At 40.8% G+C, this 20,128-nt stretch overlaps 2 protein-coding genes across 3 annotated transcripts; both read right to left on the reverse strand.

The window, feature by feature from the left end:
- Positions 1-1,136: 1,136 nt before the first annotated feature.
- On the reverse strand, positions 1,137-11,190 carry LOC118774955 (dnaJ homolog subfamily C member 3-like). The gene is made up of 12 exons (XM_036524590.1): positions 10,997-11,190; positions 10,108-10,218; positions 9,639-9,763; positions 9,424-9,498; positions 7,383-7,526; positions 5,370-5,551; positions 4,155-4,274; positions 3,828-3,933; positions 3,587-3,707; positions 2,959-3,091; positions 2,609-2,757; positions 1,137-1,833 (listed from the first exon to the last, which is right to left on the reverse strand). Exons 1-12 carry the CDS (start codon positions 11,079-11,081, stop codon positions 1,688-1,690), a joined length of 1,497 nt encoding a protein of 498 aa, XP_036380483.1. The 5' UTR covers positions 11,082-11,190; the 3' UTR covers positions 1,137-1,687.
- A 2,143-nt stretch (positions 11,191-13,333) lies between these two features.
- Positions 13,334-17,550, reverse strand: LOC118775230 (claudin-15-like). 2 transcript variants are annotated; one of them, XM_036525041.1, is made up of 5 exons: positions 17,334-17,550; positions 14,998-15,162; positions 14,812-14,893; positions 14,261-14,368; positions 13,334-14,071 (listed from the first exon to the last, which is right to left on the reverse strand). In XM_036525041.1, the coding sequence occupies exons 1-5, from the start codon at positions 17,548-17,550 to the stop codon at positions 13,975-13,977; spliced, it is 669 nt and encodes a 222-aa protein (XP_036380934.1). In that variant the 3' UTR covers positions 13,334-13,974. The 2 variants fall into 2 exon arrangements, with proteins under 2 accessions (XP_036380934.1, XP_036380933.1); XM_036525040.1 differs by lacking the exon at positions 17,334-17,550 and adding an exon at positions 15,743-16,198.
- Between the last annotated feature and the right edge of the window lie 2,578 nt (positions 17,551-20,128).

Genomic DNA, 20,128 nt, shown 5'->3' on the forward strand with positions numbered 1-20,128 from the left:
GGTAGCCTACTCACAAAGCTAAGTATAAAGCTACCTCAGAATTAAGTGATAAAGTTAGTACAGGACAATGATAGTGTGACAAGATCAAATTTTTGATTTTTCATTTGCTTTCTAAATAGCTTACTTAATACCTTACCATGTGTTACATTCAACTAGAGGGTCTTGCTGATCACTATAGTATTACCATTTACCATTTGCTAGCATATCTTACATACATTGTTACCATTTCACTCAGAAGGTTATTCATGTTAGCTCTGATGTACAGAATGAACTTGTGTCTGTTGACTGGTGTCTCATTTGAGACAGCAAATAGTAAATTTTGGGAAAAAAAATGCAAACATATGACTGCTCATCAATTTGCTGACTTGTAGCGCTGCCCATTAAATTTGCAAAGAATGTAGACACAACCAGTTTTACACTATTTAGTTTGTAGCATCAAATGTAGACATCAATACTTTTATTAATCCATTTGGCAATGTCTTCTGTACCTAAGTCAGTACCAGTGCTGCAGTATTGGGTTTGGCCTGGAAACCAGAACTAAGGGACACATTGGAAAAATGACACTGGGGTCAACTGCTGAACTGAATACAAATATATGCAGGAAAAAAAGGCGTAGGAAAATGTGGAATTCTTTCAAGATACGACTGAGCACGAAAACCATTTTAAAAAGTTAACACTTTCATTTTTGAGAAATCACCCATCCCTTACATATGTTACTTTTAAAATCATCAAAGACCTCACAATGTGTGAATCAGAGGATAGCAAGTGTCAACGCACCTAATTCATAACAAGAAGCGGAAGGCATTTTTTGCAGTACGATTACATCAACATCAAAAAAATTATGTGATATCAAATCATAATTCAAATATAGACAAAAATAAATAAAAAATGAAAATAAATAAATAAATAAAATACTACTGGTCCTGTTGCATGGTGGTGCTAGAACACGCCACTGTCTGCCGGCCTGTTTACCATTCCAGTCTACACTCAAATGATGTGACTATACAATCAAAAGCTCTCAGCATCAAACATGAAATATTGTTAAAGTTAAATGTATGGTTTTGTCTGAGATTTGCTCCAGACATACTGTACAAGTACTGTAACCCCCCCCCCCCCCCCCCCCCAAAATTCACCCGTGGAGTTTAGAAGCTTCAAAAAAGAAGCAACACAGAAGTGACAACAAAAGGTCTTCTTCTTCATACAAACATCACAAAAAACAAAGCAAATATGAGAACAGACTTAAAAAGAAACAGTCTGGATTTTAGGCTGATTTTGATGAATGAAAAAAAAAATGCAATGCACTGCACTTCAACCATGTTTGTTCACCTCTGTGCTTTCTTTAATTAACAACAGGACAGCATGTTAGCACAAGTCCCAGTGCAGTAACCCCCACATTGGGGGTTGGGTGGGGTGCAAACAACCCTTCCCCTACACCCCCACCTCTAAATAAGTTCCAAAGTCTTTTGTGGAAGAAGATGCTAGAAGTCCAAATCTTCATGTCCACCAATACCTCAGCTCCAATTCCCCTATGAAGCAAGCAAGGTGTAGTCCATCGTTCACCTCGAGTCCCGATGGTCAGGGCCTCTCTCCAAGCGCCCGTCATCACGTTCCTTTTCTTTGTGCACTTCCTCAACACTCCTTTGTCTCCTCCCTCTCGCCTTCTCTCGAAGTCCTCACAACGCTAACACTAGTTGTGGTGAAATCTGAAGTGGAAGTTTCCACCAGACCCAAAAGGGTTGAAGTCAAAGGGCCAGCCATGTCCTCCTTCACCACCCCCATGCTGACTCTCAGGGTCCAGGGGGTCTTCGCCTGCATCAAACTTCTGCCGCATTTCTGTGAGAGAAAAGAAAGGGGGGAGGAAGGGGCAATGAAACAGCCAACCTGAATGAACCTAACTGGATTATGCTGATTATTAGATACAGTGAAGCAAAAGAATGGACCTACTGGGGCACTGGTGGTTCTCTGTGCAGAGAGTCCCCATTTCAATCTGTGTTTATGATGTTTATAAAAATGCTACCAATAATTATTTTACAACACAAAGTCCTGGCTTATGATGTGAGAGGGGTCAGGGAGTGAGATCGAAAGTGAGAAAGAAAGCTTATTAGCAAAAGCAATGAGGAGAAATAATCTAAAAAGGCAACACAGGCCTCTTCTAATTTGTTGCTTACATTTAGTGAAGCGGTGAGGGGGAACCGAAAATGTACTTCTGCTATTCTCTGAGCAAATGCATTGCCTTGCTCACCATCACAGGTCCGAAGCCCATGGTTTGTGTCTTACTGTTGGGTCCAGTCATTCCCATCATGCAGTGTGTCCCAATATGAAATATTTACTGAATATTGTACTTTACATGCAAGCATATTTAAATCTACGAACATTTATAAAGTATTCATGTTTTAAGAATGTTCAGCTTAATCGAATATACAGAACCTTGAAAAAGTATTCAGACCTTTGACCAATTCTCACATTTTACTGAATTACAAATGATACATTGAAATTTCGTTCTGTGTGGTGTTTTATGTTATAAAATATGAGAAATGGTCTTTCCAGTCTGGTGGTGAACATATAAATGCATGTAAACAGCATGTGTCTAGGGATTTCTATGTTTCACCTGGATCTGTGAGCACCTCTTTGGCAGAAGCAATGTCAATGAACTTCTTCTCCGCCTCCTTTTTGTCAGACTCAGACTGGAAGTTGTCTGGGTGCCACTGTTGGGCCAGCTTCCTGTACGCCTTGATGATTTCCTGTTTGTTAGCACTCCTTGTCGAACAAAGGCAGGAAAAGAATATGAGTGATTTTACTTGTTAAACGTACTTGACCTTTTCAGTATAGGTCTAATGTTGTCCAAACACTAAGCACTTACCAGTCTGTACAGTACTCACCTAGTAGATTTCAACAAGTACAACAAACAACTGATTCCCCTAATCCCGAATCACTAGGTAACTCTATATGCCCCTGTACCTGTGCACTCCAAGGATCTTATAGTAGTCTCTCTTGCGGGACTGTTTGAGTAGCTTCTGTGCCCGTTCTAACCCCTCCCGAATCTCCTGGTTGTCCCCATCAAACTCTCGTGCCTCCTGATAATCTCCCACAGCTGAGAGAGAAACGGCAGGTCAGAATGAGGTGACGGTCATGTCTTTTCAGGAAGTAGGGTAATTAATTGTTGCTAATTGAACACTGTTGCTTTATTGATCCTCTGCTTGATTTTCCATTCGCTCCTTAGAGGGAGATTTTTCCTATCAGCATTTTAAGCATATTTTTTTACTCATTATACAAAGTTTTGAATAATGGTAAGTTATGATATAATTGGCTGAAAGCTCTTTCAGATTATCAGCTTGTGTTAGGAACACAATGAATATGATCTTGTAAACTCATACATTTGTCTGATGCACTTTCAGTCAATCGATCTGCAATCTCTGCTGCAGTTAAGCAGTTAGCTCTTCAGTCTGTGTAGCTGTCTTATCTGCTAGAATGGGGGCAGGAGCTTCCCTTTGATTCTTCAAAGCTTTTTCATTCCCTGTTAAAAGGCAGTATGGATGAGAAAGGACAGAGCCACCCTAGGGTGGGCAGTGACAGACACAAAGATTACCTTTCTCATAGTCCTGGTTTAGGATGTACGCCTCTGCTCTGTCCCTGAGGATGTTGATGTTTCGAGGGTCTCTCTGGTGCGCTTCGGAGCACACATCCAGTGCCTCTCTGGTTCGCTGGTTCTGAGGGAGAGGAGGGGGCGAGGAAGAGCGAAGAAGATGAGAGGGTGTGTTCATGCTTGTTACTAGGCTTCCGTGTCTCTGTTCTGTGAGGCACCTGTTCATTATGGGCAGGTTGCTCACCTTGACCAGACAGTGACAGATCCTCTCCTTGGCTCTGTTAGTGTAATATGGCACGCTGGGCTCTGTCTTCATTATTGACTCGTACTTCTCTATTGCCTGCTGGTATCTGACACAAAGTTTTTAAAACATTCAACATCGCATATATAATGCATTTTTGCATTTTCTGCAATGCATTCTACAATGTGCTCTGTGGCATTCCCTTATTAATTCAAATATGATTGTGAAACATCTGAATACCAAGCTAGTGCAGACTCAGTTCCAAGGACGCAGGAACAAGTCCCCAGACTGGAAACGCCTGTTCCCACAAGCAGACAGTGAGGAACAGACCTGTGGTCGGAAATCAGCTGCTCTGCAGAATCCAGCTGCTTGCTGATCTTCTTCACTTGCTTGTAGTGGGAGAAACACTCCCTGTCATCCTGGTCTAGTTTCAGACACTCACGGACTTGGCTGAGAGAAGAAGAGAGAAAAGACAAAGCAGTGATAGAAAGAACAAAGACCCACCGTAACAAGTCATTATATACAGCCAGCACGAATCACCACAAAGACCCACCGTAACAAGTCATTATATACAGCCAGCACGAATCACCACAAAGACCCACTGTAACAAGTCATTATATACAGCCAGCATGAATCAACACAAAGACCCACCGTAACAAGTCATTATATGCAGCCAGCACGAATCACCACAAAGACCCACCGTAACAAGTCATTATATACAGCCAGCATGAATCAACACAAAGACCCACCATAACAAGTCATTATATGCAGCCAGCACGGATCAACACAAAGACCCACCGTAACAAGTCATTATATACAGCCAGCACGGATCAACACAAAGACCCACTGTAACAAGTCATTATATACAGCCAGCACGGATCAACACAAAGACCCACCGTAACAAGTCATTATATACAGCCAGCATGGATCAACACAAAGACCCACCGTAACAAGTCATTATATACAGCCAGCACGGATCAACACAAAGACCCACTGTAACAAGTCATTATATACAGCCAGCACAGATCAAAGACCCACCGTAACAAGTCATTATATACAGCCAGCACAAATCAACACAAAGACCCACCATAACAAGTCATTACATACAGCCAGCGCGAATCAACACAAAGACCCACCGTAACAAGTCATTATATACAGCCAGCATGGATCAGTCATGCACACAAGCAAGCAGACATTCCAATACATTACTGGCATTTAGCAGACACTCTTATCCGGAGTAACTTACATAACTTACAGTTTTCATTTATACAGCTGGATATTTACTGAGATAATTGTGGGTTAAGAACCTTGCCCAAGGGTAGAGCAGCATTGCCCCAGCTGGGAATCGAACCAGCTACCTTTCAGTTACGGGGCCTGCTCCTTTACCACTATGCTACACAGCTGCACGCAGAGTAGGCACCCAGGGAATTTGCCACTGGCTCTTGGTTCTTGTTTTCGTTGTTATTTTTGCTTTATTTTCTGTAGATGTGACATGACAGGGGCCTCCTCACCGAAGGCAGTAGGATGTGACATTTGGGTCCCTACCTCAGAGCCTCCTGGTGCTCCCCCAGCCCATAGTATAGGGTGCTGAGCAGCAGGAAGGCGGCCCGGTTGTCATTTCGGAGGCGGGTGGTGGGCAACAGATCCTGGATGGCCTTGCGAGAATCCCCCAGCCGGATGAAGCACTCCGCCCTCAGCTCTCTGGACTCTGGGTCCCAAGGGGAGAGCTGGGATAGGGAGGTGAGGGGGGGGGGGGGGGGGGGGGGGGGGGGGGGATAAAAAGCAGGTAGGGCAATTGGCATGCACACAAAATACATTAAGACATACTACAGTGCACATCATGTACACATCACATCCATCCAAGAAAATCAGACTCTTCAAGTGCAGTTTATTCGTAGAAGCACAGTTCCAGATGAATAAATAAAACAACATTCATATATTTACTGACACTGACAATGTTTTTCATACTTAAATGAGAAATGACCTTAGCTAAATGCCTCAAACATGGAACCTATGTTAATGAAGAGTGCTTTATTCAATCATTTCATAAAATGAAATTAATACCATGATTCTCGCTATTTGAATGTCATTGTGCAAACTGCTAGCACTGACATGGCAGTCAATGACTTTAACTATGTTCAAAAATAAAATAGTAATTTTTCTTAAGAATCTAACATGGTGTAGACAATGAAATGCCCAGTTTCAAAGGTCCATGTCTTTGATAAGGCTCTATCTCCAACACAGGACAACAGAAGGCAGCAATGCTGACTCTCAGGTTTATTGGTATCGGTCTTGAATTTACAACACAAAATACTTGAGTTTCGTTTCAAGCATAATTTATCACCCAGTAGATAAGCATGACTCCTAATTTATTCATACCCTTTGTATGGTATGACAAAAATGACTACGTGTCAGCACAGTGCATAGATAGTATGTGTGAAGGTAATATGTGTTTAAAATAAATCAATTCTATGGTTTCAAACACTTGTATCTCTACCAGCTAGCTTGTACCTTGTCTGGCCAACTATTGAAACTTGGTGCAGCGCTTCTAATATTGTTGACTCCTTATGTGGCTTTTTGCTTGTGTTGTACTCACTTCTAAGTCACTTTGACATAAAAGATAAAAGTGTCTGCCGAGTGAATAAATGTTAATGTAATGTAAATGTGTATCATAAACAATTTATGTTTAATATTGTGAAGGTAAATCTGTCAAAAAAATACAAAATGGTTTGTTTTTACTCATACACCAACACACATCATGTATATGCTTCACTCTATGTTGACTTCGATAATACTCTTTTTGGTTACCATTGAGGCATCTCACAGCAGTGGTTTTTGACCACTTCACCATGGACAACCTCTTTGGCCCACGTAGATAACATGCGAAGCCACACATGGCTTATTTTTGAGCATTCTAGCACTTGTATGACTTGGTCTGTTATCTTTCTCAGTGCTATATTTCTGTGTTTTCAGACCTTGTCCTCAATCGCTGTGGGTCGAAACCTCTTGTTCCCCTTATTATTAACATTAATTATTGACTTTAGGTTTACAATGCTAACAACTTTTCATCTTGCACTATGTGACCCATTTACAGGATGTTTGCTGGGGCAAGGAAAAGTACTTTGTTGAATGGCCCTAAGGTCTGAAGTCCAGTACACTAGCCACTAACTGCCTACACCCACGTGTTATTCAGTACTAGGGGTGGGCACCTAGCAATTTTAGTATTTAATTACTCAAAATTAAAAATACTTAAATAAATAATGATATATAATAATCCTTAGTAAATAAATTTTAAAGTTTTGAATATTGATTTAACTTTTGTTCTATTTACGTAACAACTTTAACCAATAGTTGACACACTTACGCTTACATACACAGACACACAAACACACACACACACACACACAAATGGTTCTGTAAAAGAGGTTCATTGTTAATACTACCTGATTAATCTGGCAATATCCCATACTCAAGCAATATTTTCAGTATTCCAGTAATAGATTGTCATACAGGTAACCAGGTAATCATACCTGTGCCCATCCCTGTTGCATACACTACCTCTATGACTCGGTCCAGCACAGTGATGGTAGCCATGTAGTCCCCTTTGCGGTGTGCACTGTGGGCCTCTCTCTGCAGCTTCTCCAGCTCCTCCACCTTCAGCAGCTGAGATGTAGCCTCCTCATGGCCTGCATCTCCACTCAGCTGGAGGGAGGGAGGAGGCCAAACCAGTCAAAAGGTGGGAGGAAGGAGGAGAACCGAGAGAGGGGCAGAAACCGGCCAGGAGGGTGGAGGAGAGGAAAACGGCAGGGCAGGGAGCGAGGAACGGGACAGCAGGAAGAAGGGGAGGTTGGGAGAAATGGTAAACATTACATTACAGTACATTACAGTACAGTATTGTCATTTAACAGACGCTCTTATCCAGAGCAACTTACATCAGTTACGATTTTTTATAATGTTATCCATTTATACAGCTGGATATATTTACTGAGCTAATTCTGGGGTAAACACCTTGGCCAAGCTCATCATGAAGTGCTTTGAGAGGCTGGTCTTGCAGCACATCAAAGCCAGCCTCCCACCCACATCAGTTTGCCTACAGAGCGAATAGGTCTACAGAAGATGCCATCGATACTGCTCTACACACTGCACTGACCCACTTTGACCACCAGGGGAGCTATGTGAGGATGCTTTACATAGACTTCAGCTCTGCCTTTAACACCGTCATCCCGGGCAGACTGGTCACTAAACTCACTGACTTAGGACTTTCCCAACCCACCTGCCACTGGATCAAGGACTTTCTGACGAACAACCCCCAGACTGTTTGACCAGGCCCCCACCTCTCCTCCACCCTTACACTCAGCACTGGTGCCCCACAGGGCTGTGTGTTGAGCCCCCTTCTCTACACCCTCTATACTTATGACTGTGCCCTCACCAACACCATCATCAAGTTCGCGGATGATACGACTCTGCTTGGACTTATCTCAGGAGGAGACGAGACAGCCTACAAGGATGAAGTCCAAAGACTGGCAGCCTGGTGTTCAGAGAACAATCTCGTCCTGAACTCCTCAAAAACAAAAGAAATCATAATAGATTTCCAGAAAGAATAGTGCAGACCTCAATCCACTATACATCAACGGGGACTGTGTGGAAAGGGTCCCTTTTTTCAGGTTCCTGGGTATGCACATCGCTGAAGATCTCTCCTGGACTACAAACACCACCGCAGTAGTCAAGAAGGCAGGACCAACAACCTGCAGGAGAAACTGCTGGTGTCCTACTACCGCTGCTCCATCGAGAGTGTGCTGACGTAGTGTATCTCTGCGTGGTACACCAGCTGCTCAGCAGCAGACAGAAGAGCCCTTCAGAGGGTCATCAATACCGCCCAGAAGGTCATTGGCTGCTCTTTGCCCAGACTTATTCAGCTTTCGCTGCCTCAGTAGAGCAGCCAACATACTGAAAGACTCATCCCATCCTGGACGCTCTGGTAGACGCTTCAGGTCTATCACATCACGGACAAACAGACTTAGGAACAGCTTCTACCCCAGAGCCATACGAGAACTGAACACTGCCAAACACTGACACTGACTGTTTGGGACCTGTGTGACTGTCTGTGCTATGACACTTGCAGTTACATTTATGCACAGATGTTTACATTTCAACTGTACCTTTTATGCATATATTCCTAACTGCACTACTTGTACATAGGGCCACTGCAATTCAGTAAATGTGCAATATCCTGAAGTGCAATACCTCAGCTGCTAATAATAAAAGTTTTATATCTTATTGTTTTACAGGTTACAGCAAATACATACATTTTATATTTTATTTATATATCTAGCATTTTAAATATGTTTAGCTTGAACTCTTTTCTATTTTTAATTGCTGTTGGTTATGTGTGAATGCACTCATTGCTACTCATTTTCATTGTACTCTGTACAATGACAATAAAGGAATCTATCTATCTGTCTATCAAGGGTACAACAGCAGTGCCCCAGTGGGGAACTGAACCAGTTATGACTCCTGCTCCTTAACCACTGTTCTACACTGCCGCCCCGGTATCTGTTGGTTTTTTTGGGGTAAATGCAGGACATGTTACATGGCTTACCACTGCCTGAAAGTCTTCCCGGGCCTCCTGAGTGTTGCCCTGTTTCAACAGGATATTGCCTCTCTGGAGCCTGGCCTTGGTTGGGGCAGAAGAGGAGAGGGAGAGCCATTGTTTCCACATAGTGACATATCACATCATCTAATGCACCAAACAAAAGCAAATAACAGAACACACAATTTGATGAAACACCAGTTAATCAAAGATGAAAGACTCACAGGAAGGAAGTCTGGTTTGAGCTGGATGGCTCTGGTGAGGTCTGGAAGGGCTGATTTGGACCGCCCCATAGCCAGAAACACAGCTGCACGCTTGTAATATGTCAGGTAGTTTTTGGAGTCACCTTCTGTGTGTGGAGACACAACAGCATAATTTGGTAAACAGATACTTTACATTAAGTTACTGCCATTTAGCAGACACTCTTATCCAGAGTGAATTACATAGGTTGCAATTTTTTTTTTACATGTTACCCATTCATGCAGCTGGATATTTACTGAGCTAAGTCTGGATGAGGTCAAAGGGATGAGGTCAGTTCCTGTCTGATTTGAATTCCTGGTCTGATGAGGTCAGTTCCTGTCTGAATTTGACTTCCTGCTCTAGTGAGGTCAGTTCCTGTCTGAATTTGAATTCCTGCTCTGAATTCCTGTCTGTCATAAAACATAAATTTGTCTGCCTCTGTGCACTGCTCACCCACAGCGGAGTGGTAGTGGGACAGCGCCTCTGCCAACTGCCCAGCAGCAAGCAGCTTGCGGCCCATTTCCAAGTGCTGCTCAATCTCCACAGGGGTGGCGCCAAAAACACCTGCAACACAAGACACTGGTGAGACAGAGCGCAACTTTTAAAGGGACTGTGGCTCAAAGAGCATCGCATCACGTGTGGTAATAATAAGATCATCAGATCATATCACTGACAGAAGAGCTAATGCCAAAGCAAACTCCATTATCAAAACTAACAGTTCATACTTTAGTTTACTTGGGCTCTATTTTGTGTGTAGTAACCACTATCTTTTCTGATATGTTTATGAGGTTATCTACTGATTATAATCACCGTAAAGTAACATGGAGACGAAGTACAGCATCCGTGACTTTTATTTACAAAATATTTAGTGTCCTAACTTTAAGATTCCAACTTTTTCAAGTTAATATGGCCACAACAAACAGATTTCCCTCATTATCGTTGCGTGCTTGGCAATGTTATACCCTCCTTTCCATTACTGGTAAAGCTCCTAGTGACAGCTCCGCAGCAGACATCTAGCTAGCAAACTGCTCTTCTGCAATGTAGCCTATTAACTAGCTATGTGAATTGAATATGAATATGAATATGAATCAAGAGTGAACAATTAATGTAAAGAATGCATAAAGCTTTACTGCGTAGCTGGCGAGCCAGCTAGCTAGCTTTGAAAGATGTCAATACGGCCTGGGGCACGCTGGCTGTTAACCCTTTCCATGACCATTTTGTTTACCTCCGATCGCCAGTCCGGTTTTCTTAACTTTAAAGGACGAAACAGGCGTACAGTCGCAACGTTTTTGACATTCTGTCGTACCGGCGCGCAACCTCAGAGGGATTTATAATAACTCACCATCCAGCTGCAAATCCAAAACTACGCAAAGCAGCGACAGGGAAGACAAGACACCACTCAGACCTTTCCGCCTCCCCGTCTCCATATCGAGTAGGTGGCTAGTTATTTATCCCCGGGAGCACCAAGATGGTAAAGGAATAAAGACAACTAACTACAAATATTTCCACAATATGTCCTGCCTCCTTATCATAATATTGATGTGGTCCGATCAACTAAGTTTCCCGAGTGTCTTACCGGGATTCAGCTCTAAGGTTCCCATACAACGTAATCTAAGCATTCTTCATGTTATGTCCCTTTCGGTTTCATTGTTAAATTTGGGATTATAAATACATGGATGGATCCTCATTTTGGCTGATTGTGTAATGTAATTGCCTCAAAATCCCAGCCTACGGATAAACGACCCTTGTATTTAATGGGATAGCGGGTATAAGATCCGTCAAATTACGGGGCATGCCCAAAAACTATAGCCTACAGCACAGAGACGCACCGCTCTTTTGGGGATTCCCATAGAAATAACACAATGGATGACCATGCTGATCGCATGGCTGTGCCTTACAGACTTCTACTTCTGTGTCACCCTCATTTGAAGATGAATTTGCACGCTCACACGACCACGCAATAAACAGGCAGACTTTCTCTTATCTTGTTTATCTGGTCGTCTGCAACCCACACTTCTCCCCATCGATCTTTCCCCATATCTGGCTAATAATTACATCTGCTTGTTGGGAGTCGCTTGCCGCCCAAGGCAGAAATGCTGTATGGTGTCTATTATCGATCTCCATGGTGAGATAGATGCCCTTGTGGTACATTTCATGTGGATCAGATAACAGTCCTGTCGCTCAGAGAAATTCTAAATTTACTCTGGAGGTTTTGACTAAACAGGGGGAGCTGGTGCATTTTAGGGCATGTTCTGAGTTCCATGTTTCCCAGGGTGTAAAGCCATGCAATCTAAACATTCAAACTGTAATCCAAACATCCATCCAAAGAGCAAGAGCATGCTGTGGTTTTAGTAGCAGGTGTTGCTGGTTGGTTCATGTTCAGAAAAAAATTGTAAGATGCATTTGTGAGTAACACATTTCTGTTACTCCATTTACTAAAAATAAAACGGCATTATTAAGATATTTACCTCAGGGTTTTGATATTACCAAAGTGGATATTTTGAGATCCCTCCATAACTTTTCCTCCATAACTTAATGTAACAAAATGGTCACAGTACCTTGCAGCTTAGCAGATACTCTTACCCAAAGCCAATTACTTGGCTAACAATTTATACATGCTATCCATTCATACCGTTGGATATTTAAGGCAATACAGCAGTTCTCCACCGCAGAACTGAGTTGGCAACCTTAGTTTACAAGCCCTGTTTAAGCTCTAATCTTTCCACTATGCTACACTGTGGTCCCAGCATCATGTCTGACATCAAATGCTATGTAAGATTAGTATTTGCAGGTTTTAAGATTCCTTTATGATGGCCTTAAGCAGCCATCATATAAAGCTACAATTTGTTTTTAGGTGAACAATCAGCAAAGTTTTGAACATTCTGTGTTATTGAGTGGTGGTTCAACAAGATCATCAGCTTGTTCACGTACATATCTATATTTTCATGTCCTGTAGTGTTATTTAAATTATGAGTATCCAAAAATGAATTTTTGTGAGACCATATGGTCACAGCTGGTTGCAGAAGTGAATCCCAGTAGTAGCACAGCTGTTATGTCATAGCACAAAACTAAGCCTTTATTGCTTTTAGTAAATATCTAGCTGTAAAAAATGCACATTCCCCTGGATAAGGGTATGTGGATATCTGTTAAGTAAATAGATATTGCACTGTAATGCATATTAAGTCAATGTGGCTCTACCTTGGTTCTATACAACAGACATATTGAAGTATGCAGACATGCATTGACAACTAACAAATAAAACAAACAAATGTAGTTTACCAAAGATATTTATTTTAGACACATACAAACATGTATAAAATGAAACAATATAAAACAATTATTACAAGTATAAATTCAAATACCAGTATTTGAACATCTTTACAATTTGAGTGAGTGGAGTACTGTATTGACCTTCATCTATTCAATGTCCAGACATTCAAAAGCTGAGTAAAATTAGGTGACACATATATAAAACGTGTGATGCAGTGAGACAGAAAAAGATATGTGCAATAAAACTTTGAAGTACATGAGAAATGAAGCAGAGAGGAATTCAAGCTATGTATTATTTCAAAGTTACAGTACTTTCATTACTTATTAAGTGTAGCCTAATGTTTTAATATCAGCTTGAACCCAATTAAAAGAAAAAAAAACTTACAACTGTAACTCTCTGTGAGGGGGGAAGTAAGACTGTAATGTAATGTTAACCATTATGTATAAATTTACCAGCTAACACATTATGCTCTCAAAATGCTTTAGTATTGTAGGAAGCTACTAAATTGTAAGAACAGTGTAAGAACGTTATATTAACTGTGCTGGAGGCCTTTCCATTTAAAGAGATATGAAAATAGGCCTTCCATTAATGAAATGATTGTGCCACAGCTTCACCCATCTGTATTGTACAGTAAAATCAATGTAAATCTCTGTATACATCTAACATACTTGCTGCTGATGTATTATAAACCATAAAAATCAAGAACTGTCCAAAACCTTACAGCATGTTGATTTTCTTATAAGGGAGGATTTATTTTCATCATATGTTTACTTGGGCTTTAAAAATATATTAGTATTCAATATTCCATGTTTGGACACACTAAAATGCATGTATTAAGCTTGTTAAAGTCTCACTTAATTCAGCTATTCGCAATAGCCATGACAATACATAAATAGTCACAGTTTCATATGGGACATAACTATTGCTTGAATGGAGTTCTGGCGACCTGATTCCCAGGAAGGAGCTTTGGTGTGTGCTGATCATTCTGCTTTAGTACCGAGATGAGGAGCTGGACTTGACCCATGACGTTCTGAGGAGTAGTCCTTCCATCAGACATATGCATTTCTGCCATAATTGCTTGGGGCACTCTGTGATGGAGGACCCCCAGAATACACTGTACCTCGAGTGGGCTGGTAGGGGTAAGGCCTATTAAGGAGAGGGACACAGACAAAGTGGACAGGGGATAGGTTACACTTCAATAACTTAAAAATGGAAAGCTTACAAAGAGACAGGCAGACAGATAGTGACGTACAGAGCAAGGTACTCTGCAGACAAACGATCTGTGACGTTAAAAGGGGACACCTGCCGCACAGAAAGGGTGACTCATGAACTCACACTTTCTCAGGAGTTCCCATTTTACAGGCACACACCAGACAAGATCCCCCACAGATGGCCAATGTAGCCGAGCACCAGCCAATATACAAGCCTTCGCCAATTTCATACCTGCAACAGGGTTCACAAACAACATTTGTGTCACAATATGTCTGTTGTGTTCATTATGTACACTTACACATTATGCACTGGTCCAGATACACATAAATTTTTACTCAATTTGTGTTTACTTTAGAATAACATTTAACATACCCACACAAAGCATTTAGCTTAGCTGAACACACACATACAACATAACACCCGTTTAAATGTTGAACCCTAAATTTAGCAATTGCTCAGTGCCATTTCACGTGTTAGCACCGTACAAAGACCCAATCGAGCAGCCCACAAAGAGAACAGCACTCAAAGTGTGTAAAATAAATTAACATATGGTCACTTATTGAAGGGAAATATTGACGAGAAATAAGGTTCAAACTAGCATACTGAAGGGGGCGGTAGTGCAACACCAAAATATTAGTCCTAGGCGCTCTAGCGACAGTGGGCCAACCACTTACTTTGTCCCCGGATAGAACGGATCAAAGAACTCCTGTGTGATGTTGAAAGCGTACCAAGACACAGAGATCATAGTGCACAGACCTGGGGGATTGAGAAAGAAGCAAAATATGACACACCTTACTTTAGAAACCTAGTTTATTACAGCACTAGTATTGGCTATGATTAAAAAACGGGACCGCTCTTACCTTGGAGCAGAAAGAAAACTCCCCCCATTCCTGCAATCCTTCCCTTCAAAACGTAGTTTTCGCCGCCTGCTTTGGAGCACTGCATCCCCACCAGCGTCGCCAGGATGCCGAAAGTCCCCAGCACTATAGCGGCGATCATCAACGCGCGAGAAGCCTGGATGTACCCTATGCGGAAAAATAAGATGAAGAGATTTCATCAGATAAATCATTAATATAAAGCATTGACATGAAAATAGGCAAACCCGGACAGACTTGTGACAGAAATCTGAGCACGTAAACCTCAAAAATTATGCGCAAGAAAACCCTGGTCGCAGGCTTAAGTAAAACTAAAATGTGGCTTAAAAGGAGTTAACCTAAACTCGTCGAATCAGAGTGGTACCTCCCGACTAAGGATCATGTCAACAATAAACAATAGCTCGCATTTTTCATGACTAATCTTTACATGGTATCCGAAACCGTTTTATATGGAGCGCAGTAAAAGACTCAAGTTAGACTAATAAAACAGCACAAAGTCTGGGCAATCTATTTTTTTACAGTGGATTATTCCTCGAAATTCCATAAGTAATTCCAACAGCAGTAAACGATTGCGAACACGTCCCTTGAGCCCATTAAATCTCAACTCAAACATCCATTTAAACACTAGATCTTCATGTGAATACGGACTGAAGCCCCATTCAACCCAACAGTACAGGAGATTAAACCATAATCCTGAGATTGGCTATGTGCTCCCTGAATGTGCACGTACCAGACAAGGCAAGCAGCGACGGGAAGTCACGGCAATTGTGGACACCCGTGGAGTCGGTAGCGCAGGACATCCACAAATTCTCGTAGATGGTTGAAGTAGTGATAACGTTGCCATCCACTGTGGAAACCTTCCAGTAACGGTTCGGTAGCGCAACCCCGACCATCACCCAACTCAAAAAACCAAGGAGAAAAGCAACAACTTCTACAATGGCATTCATACTTTCTCCCTAAAAGGTGTTGTTTATGTATGTAAACTACACTGTACGTAATATTCTTTCGTCTTTCCACCTATTCTTTTTGTCAATATCCTTTTTCTAGCGAGTCAACTTTTCCCAGATATCCTCCCAGTTGCACCGAGGCTGAAGTAGTGCGCACTTCTTCAGCGGTTCTTTTTGGTCGCAATTTAAAATCCAGTATGCCGCAGTTGCACAGAATTCCGATGTGATGCTAGCTGAAGAGTTCGCAGTCAATGATTAATTCTTCCGCTCCACCCCACCCCGCCCCTCATCCCTGCCGTTTGCTTTGCATCGCTCTTGTTCGTCAGTACCTTAACAGAAACTGAGCAGGTGTTTATCGAAGGACAGAACGTCACACAAGTCCAATGTTCAAACGACAAAACACACGGCTGTCCTTGATAGCCAACTCACAGCCATGCAGAATTAGTATCTGTACGCTTGAGCATTGTTCACATGTCTGCATTTCGTACTGAGGTGATCACAATATCAATCATATAAACGACTAATGGTAAGTCACGTTTTGTGGTTGGAGACTTTACCTCACAGTGACAGCTAAACACTTAGCACACTGAATTTATGCGATAGGAATGACCATAAAAATAACAATGACAATAAACATGGACAGCGATATTAGTAACAATAACAGCAACGTCATAGACAAAACATAAACATAACTGGGATACCAATATATAAGTACAGTTGAGTACATACTCAAATAAATCCACATACACCAACTATAGGCAATTTATTAGTGATTTTTTTCTAAAGAAAAGGAAACATATGCAATCTTGTCCATATGTCTTCATACATCCAAAGACCCATAAATTGTCACTGAAAATCATTGCCATGTAACCAAATAAGCATGAAACTATGTAATAAATTATGTTCAATGTCAGAACATCATGAAACAATATTTCAATAAAGAAATGGAATCTGGTACCATCTGACTATTTCTCCCACACAACTGGGTCATATAGACTTCATGAGAGTAGCAGGGTCAAACAGACCCAAGGAAATTGTGATGGTAAAATTTCTGCAGCATCTTATAAATTTGTATAATTAACCTCTTTCATTGATAAATGAGGTTGAAGCAGTCAAATAACCAAATGTCCAGGTCCATCTAATTTAAGAGCACATTTACATTAGATGATAATAAGTCCTTAATAATTAAACAAAGAAGTCTGTAATTAGTGACATTAATATTAAAATTATTTTTTGATGATCATACTACAAGTAGCCTACTGTTACAACTACTAAGCAAAAAATAAGTATTAGCAGTAGTATTAGTTGTAGTAGTGTAATTACCATGACTACTATTATTTGTGTTATGTCTATTATAATAACGCAGTCGCCTACCAGGCAGAGCAAAGAGGGACGGAAATTCACGGCAGTCGTAGACACCGGTGGAATCACTCGCACAGGACATCCAGAGATTCTCATAGATCGCAGATGTTGTGATGACGCTGCCGTCCTGGGTAGATTCTTTCCAGTACTGGTGTTGCAAGGATATTCCAACCATCACCCAGCTCAGAAAACCCAGGAAAAGAGCGACAACTTCTGCAATGGCGTTCATCTTCTACTCATTCTTTTTTTTTGGAACACTCAAAATATATTAAAATAAGTATTTGAGAATGGGTTACTAGGTGCAACATGGAATCAGATGTCCCTCTCGGATGAAATTGAATCTGTTCTGTCTTTATATTGCACTCTGCGCGACTTGTTCAGTATAATGAAGTGACTTACACCTTTTTTTTCAACTTCATACATTGAACATGGACTTCTTAGAACCTTCGATTCTCGGTAGGCCTCGTCTATATCCGCAGGCTATTCCCGCCCAAAGTGATGCCCCTCCACGTGCCAAGCAAAATGCCTTAGCACATATAAGGTAAAAGAAAAAAAGCATAGGCTTATATAAAAGGGCAAAGGTTCATTCTGTGCAATTCTGGTATTGTAAAATGGTATTTCAGTTGCTATTGTCAAATTTGGTGCTTAGACTGTATGTTTGCCTGGGGGGAAATCATAAATGGTGGAGGAGCATTCAATTTATTTTGCAGTGGATAATATGTGTATTTAAACAAAAGAAGAACAAAATTAATGAATATGTTCAGTTATGACCAGACCAACTCATCAAATAAAAAGGTAATCCAATTAATCTGTCTCTCATGGAATTTTATTAGAGGTAGACTGTTCTGTTGAGCATTGAAATACTTTGAAAACAGTTGTAAAATTCCAAAAATGTTGAGGGAGCTCTTAATTTATTAAGTCAGCAACCAAAAAAGAGTACACAACCACTATAAGTATAAAACAAAAGTATAAAACAAAAGCTAGCCTGTATGATGCCTTCATCAAACAAACATTACAAAAATATTTACATTACAAAATAAGCCTACAAGAAACTCAATTTGCCCTGTATTTTAAATCATACATTGTAAGGAGTCTTATTTAAAACCTACCAAAATTGTGTTTGCAACTTGTTAATACTCAGTATTAAATTTTTAGAGATAAGGTCAGGTGCTTTAAAGGTAATTCTTTCATTTGTCATGTCATACATTCAATGTTAAAAAAGAGGAAAAAAGGTACAAAGACTTCACTTTACAGAGTACAGAGTCTCTCTATCCCCCACAACACCCTATCCTCTTCTGTATGTTGCCTAAGTTGTCTGCCTGTCTTTCTTCCTTCAAAAATCAGGAAATTGATGATGATATGGTAGCCTAGGGTTTGGGATATTACTGGGGCTAAAGAAGTGTCAAAAGTCAATATGTGCAGAGAAAAGAATGAAGGAAAGAGAGAGCAAACATCGGAATGTTCGCTTAGTCAGGAAATCTGTATGCTGATCAATCGATGGCAAGAAATTTTCGTATTTACTGTGGTTAGCTATTAACAGGCTTTAAGGGAGACAAAAGATTTATTCAAACAATTGTGCATTACAAACATAAGATGTTTGTTTTGCTGGGAATGCATATATCTATCCATCTTTTCTTTTGAAATGTCCTATTCACACATTACAGTAAAACTCATTTTCATAAAAGGGATGACAGGTCCATTTGTCACAGGTAGTTGCTTCAAAGAAGCCCTTTTTTCTCTGTCAGTCAACCTGTATTTAGATGATAACTCATATGGTGTGAGAGAGGGATTTGATTTGAACTGAACAGTTTGCCTCATTTGACCATAAATTTAAGTCCATTTTGAGTGTTCATCATTGCTTATACCTGTACAGATCTGAATAAGAAAAATGCATGTCTGTGCCTCTGATGTAATATAGGTGCAGGACATAAGTTTCTGCAGGGTTTTTACATCAATACTGTGTCTTTTGGCTTTTTTTTTTACTGCATTTTTGAGAGATAATGTATGAAACTTTTGCTCATTGGTCATTGGGACAGTGACAAATGCACAAATGTCATCTTTTTGATGTATCCTTTATTTTAGTACATGTGTGCATTCACTTGGCTAGCCATACTCAGGCTGTATCAACTGTGAGACCTGTGGTATTTTTGATGCTGTGAGCGCTACTTCCTTTGCACTGTACTAATGATACGATGATGGTCTTTTTGGTGGTTTGAGTGCATCTGTTGGCATGGGCTTCCGTGGCTTGCGTGGACACATTGAAACATAAGATACCCTTGTGTACTCAACTCTGTCAGGGTGTGACAAGTTCATCAAGGTCCTTATTTATGGTGTTATTGCGATTATAAAGCAATGAGGGCACCTACACTAATGACCAGTTTTCATCTGTGCATTGATAAGGTTGTTTTTCATGAGCCGCAAGTCTCTTCAGGGCATCTGCCTCTGCACTGAAGTGAGTGAAGAACGCACCTTTTGCTGTTGATCTCTGCACCTCATCATCTTCATTCATTATATATACTTCACCATCTCCATTTCTGCGGAACTCGGAAACAATTCTCTTTGTATCGACATCTGTGCTCCTGGAGGTGGCTGGTACTGAAGAACTCAAGCATTCACATTTTTTTTCATTTAATCATATTGTAATTTGTGCTTTTTTGTCTATTTTATCTGGAAATGTAATAATCTCAAAAAAAAAACAAAACATTGTGGTCGTTTCCTTTGGGACAGGTTGTGGCACATGGTCCTGCATTTTCAGTGTGCATTCTCTTGGTTCTCCTGCTTTTTGAAAACAAAAATGCTCTGAGTGT

Source organism: Megalops cyprinoides, chromosome 3 (assembly GCF_013368585.1).
Source record: "Megalops cyprinoides isolate fMegCyp1 chromosome 3, fMegCyp1.pri, whole genome shotgun sequence".
NCBI lineage: Eukaryota > Metazoa > Chordata > Actinopteri > Elopiformes > Megalopidae > Megalops > Megalops cyprinoides.

Excerpts from the sequence above, each read along its gene's own strand:
- LOC118774955 (XM_036524590.1), bottom strand. The coding sequence starts at position 11,081 with ATGGAGACGGGGAGGCGGAAAGGTCTGAGTGGTGTCTTGTCTTCCCTG. Across the intron at positions 3,708-3,827 it reads TCTGTCACTGTCTGGTCAAG|AACCAGCGAACCAGAGAGGC; the intron begins GTGAGCAACCTG and ends CCTCTCCCTCAG. Across the intron at positions 2,758-2,958 it reads AAGATCCTTGGAGTGCACAG|GAGTGCTAACAAACAGGAAA; the intron begins GTACAGGGGCAT and ends TTGTTCGACAAG.
- LOC118775230 (XM_036525041.1), bottom strand. The coding sequence starts at position 17,550 with ATGAACGCCATTGCAGAAGTTGTCGCTCTTTTCCTGGGTTTTCTGAGC. Across the intron at positions 15,163-17,333 it reads GTCCCTCTTTGCTCTGCCTG|GGTACATCCAGGCTTCTCGC; the intron begins GTAGGCGACTGC and ends TTTTCCGCATAG. Across the intron at positions 14,894-14,997 it reads AGTTTTCTTTCTGCTCCAAG|GTCTGTGCACTATGATCTCT; the intron begins GTAAGAGCGGTC and ends TCAATCCCCCAG.